General features: G+C 35.3%; 1 protein-coding gene across 1 annotated transcript; it reads right to left on the bottom strand.

Moving 5' to 3' along the window:
• Positions 1–1519: 1519 nt before the first annotated feature.
• LOC140827640 (probable strigolactone esterase DAD2) lies at positions 1520–2985 on the bottom strand. Its single transcript, XM_073190392.1, has 2 exons — positions 2468–2985; positions 1520–2234 (listed from the first exon to the last, which is right to left on the bottom strand). Exons 1-2 carry the CDS (start codon positions 2836–2838, stop codon positions 1805–1807), a joined length of 801 nt encoding a protein of 266 aa, XP_073046493.1. The 5' UTR covers positions 2839–2985; the 3' UTR covers positions 1520–1804.
• Positions 2986–3348: the final 363 nt, after the last annotated feature.

Here is a 3348-nt window from a genome sequence, read left to right as displayed (position 1 = left end):
TCATTCCTGCGGCCTTTTACTGCTAATCTTTTGCTCAAATCCAAAGCAAAATGCTGACTTGTAACCAAATGAGGCGATTCAATTTCGATTTTGAGGATTAATCTCTTGTTTTTTTTTTTTTTTTGTATATAAACAATATTATATATCTGTGAAAAATAAAATTCTTATGTTTGATGAAATTCTAGTTCAATACCATTTATTTTGTAAAATACCCAAAAAGAAATTTTTTTTCTATGTTATAAACATAGGTGTTTAATTTTTTTTTCTATATGTTATAGCTATTCCTACTTTAAACCAGGGGAAATTTTTTTAAATATATAATTTATATTTTATAAATGTATATATTTTAAAATGTAATTATAAATATATTTAAAATTAATACTTATTTTAAACTTCAGCAAAAATAATTTAATTTTTAGATATGAAAATGAAATTCTATTGAAAATTTGTTAGGTTAAATCTTAAGTATTAAAGTTAAAAATTTCAAAAATTAATTTTTCTCGATAGTCTCATGTGTCGTAATTTGTGAGACGAATATCTTATTTGGATAATCCATGAAAAATTTTATTTTTTATGCTAAGAGTATTACTTTTTATTGTGAATATCGGTAGTGTTGTCCCGTCTCACAGATAAAGATTCGTGAGATCGTCTAACAAGAAACTTACTCTCTTTTGTTATAGTATTTGATTTGTCTTAGTTGGATCATTAGATATTTTAGAGAAATTAATATCAATTTTTTCATATTTGATGTGTTATATATAATTTTGAAATCCATTTTTGTCAAATCCTTGTAAGTTGATGTTTTTTTTTGGGATCAATATTCTATTTACAAGTGAATTGAAATGATAAATTATAAAAAAAAAATTATTTATAGGTGAATTAAAATAGTAAAAAAAGTATCACTGATTATTTCATTAAGGAAAATAGTGAGCAATTATAAAAATATTCTAACCCTTCATTCTTGAAATTTTATGTATATATTAATTTTGGGTGCAATAATTGTTTTCATTGAGAGAGTGATTTTTTTGTTGAGAGAGCGATTGGACTGTAGCTTTTGGGGTGCTGTATGATCTAAAAGATTTGAGTTGCACCATTATCACTAACTATAAATTTTTGTAAAGTGACAAATGTTCGGTCTTACAATTGGTATTAAATCTAAGGTCACAGATTTGATTATCATTTATTACAAAAAATGAAATTATTGTGAATGAGATTATTGGAGTGCAAATCGAACTGAGATGCTTGAGTTGATGTATGGTTCAAAAGATTTTAGTTGCATCATTATCACTAACTATAACGTTCGGTAAAACGACAAATATTTAGTTTTATATATTTTATTATAAAAAATGTATAAAAATAAATTAAAAGAACATTTAAATTTTTGTAATTACATATGTAGACAAAAATATAATCATCAAGCCATAACTCAATCCTCATATATTTTTCAAATAGAAATTTTTAACATTTATTTCTTCTTAATCTCTCTTTATTCAATATATTTTCCTTCATATTTTTATCCTAATAAATTGGTGGAAATTTTTTAACCAACAGAATTATTTTTAAAATTAAATTAATTTAGTTATAGAAATTTTTTTTTAAAACAAATACAGAAAACAGGTCCCCACCCCATTTCAAAAAAAGAAGCAGCAGAAGACAAAACGTGAACACCATCACGTGACAATCACGTGATATTCCTTATCCTCTCCAAAAAAAACAAAAACAAAAATAACAGAACAAAATTATAGTACTCCAATAGCTCCTTGTTCGCCACGTGTCAGAATCTTATTCCCCCCAAAACTTGGATTTATCTGGGCAGCGCTTGGCGGAGCACTTGCGCCAGCAGATTGGGGGCGGAGAGATGCGGGAGATGGCCTTCGATGTTCAGCGGGTGCACGGTGGTCCGCCCCCCCAGGTGGTTCTGCAAGTAGTACGCCACCGTTGCCGGCACCGACACGTCTTTCGCCGTCTGGATTATGGAGCACGGCACCTTCACCAGTCCCAGTACTCCTCGGAAGTCGCTGTTGAATACAACCCGTGACACGAACAGCGTTATGTCCGGTCGCATGTTGAACAGCGTGCGGCTGAATTCGCGCACCGCCACCGGCACGTCCGCACCCACCGCTAGCGGCGCGACCCCGTTGACCCAAGCCTCGTAGTTTGCCTCCATGGCAGAGAATACCTTCTCGATCTCGCCTTGCTCGAATCCTCCGTGGTAGTCATTATCATTCAAGAACCTGGGAGTTGATGTTGATTCCCGTCACGAATAAGAATTGGATAAGATCGATCACTATTCGTGATCATTATTAAGTATATATGAATCAAAATCAATCAATTTGGTCCAACAGTAGCTGCGAATTATGTTTTGACTAAACTGGGATTGAATTCCAGTTTATTGGGAATTGATTCGAAATCAAAACAAACAGTCAAATAAGCCCGGGTGGGAATTTGGGATTTGTAACGCGCGTACCTAGGGGAGGCGCCGATGAGAATCAGCTTAATGAACAGCTCGGGGCGGCGAATGGCGGCGAGAATCCCGATCATGCCGGACACCGAGTGGCCAACATAGGTGCAGCGCTGCACGCCGAGGGCTTCAAGGATATGGAACAAGTCGTCCACGTAGGCGTCCAAAGTGGTGTAGCGGCCGAAATCGAAGTAATCAGGGTTGACGCTGCCCGCGCACACCAAGTCATACAGAACCACGCGGTGGTCCCGCACAAAGAACGGCAGAATGCGCTGCCATGCCGATTGATCGGTGCCGAACCCGTGAGCCAGCACCAGAATCTTTTCGCCGGAGCCCACTACCCGCACGTTCAAGGCCTCCAACAAGCTGTGGCCCATTCTCGAATTTCTCGAAAAAATGATCTGAAGAACAAGAAATCAGATCATGCTTGTAAGGAGATGCCACGAAGTTGGATGTTTTGGTGTGTGCCTAGCTATTTATATTGCTTTACAGAAGTATCTAGGAGCAAACTTACAATAACTCTTCCTTTCCAATTATAACTTTCTCCTCACTCGCTATTCATTTAAATATTTGTTTGAGCTTCCTAATCATTTAAATTTTCGAAAATCATGCTTTCGTAAAATAAATTAACAATTTATCTCTTTGACCGGAATGTCGTCGGGTTGTATCCATCGTGTTTTACAGACTGATCTCACAGCATAACCACTCAGTCTAATCGATAGTTCCTGACATAGATTCCTTCAACGTCACCTAGCACAACTATGTTTTGTTTCCTACCTCATGATGTATAGTAAAGTAGTTCAATTTGAAAATAGTACAGGAGAGGGACAATAATCCTTGATAATTTTATTCAAACATACAAGCTATTATTACATAACAACCTTCTG

Source organism: Primulina eburnea, chromosome 3 (genome assembly GCF_022965805.1).
Source record: "Primulina eburnea isolate SZY01 chromosome 3, ASM2296580v1, whole genome shotgun sequence".
Lineage (NCBI taxonomy): Eukaryota > Viridiplantae > Streptophyta > Magnoliopsida > Lamiales > Gesneriaceae > Primulina > Primulina eburnea.
The sequence above is the reverse complement of the archived record's forward strand: the minus strand, read 5'-3'. Positions and strand labels throughout refer to the sequence as shown.

Coding starts and splice junctions, on each gene's coding strand:
- LOC140827640 (XM_073190392.1), bottom strand. CDS start 2,838: ATGGGCCACAGCTTGTTGGAGGCCTTGAACGTGCGGGTAGTGGGCTCC. Junction 2,235..2,467: donor CTCATCGGCGCCTCCCCTAG/GTACGCGCGTTA, acceptor ATCAACTCCCAG/GTTCTTGAATGATAATGACT.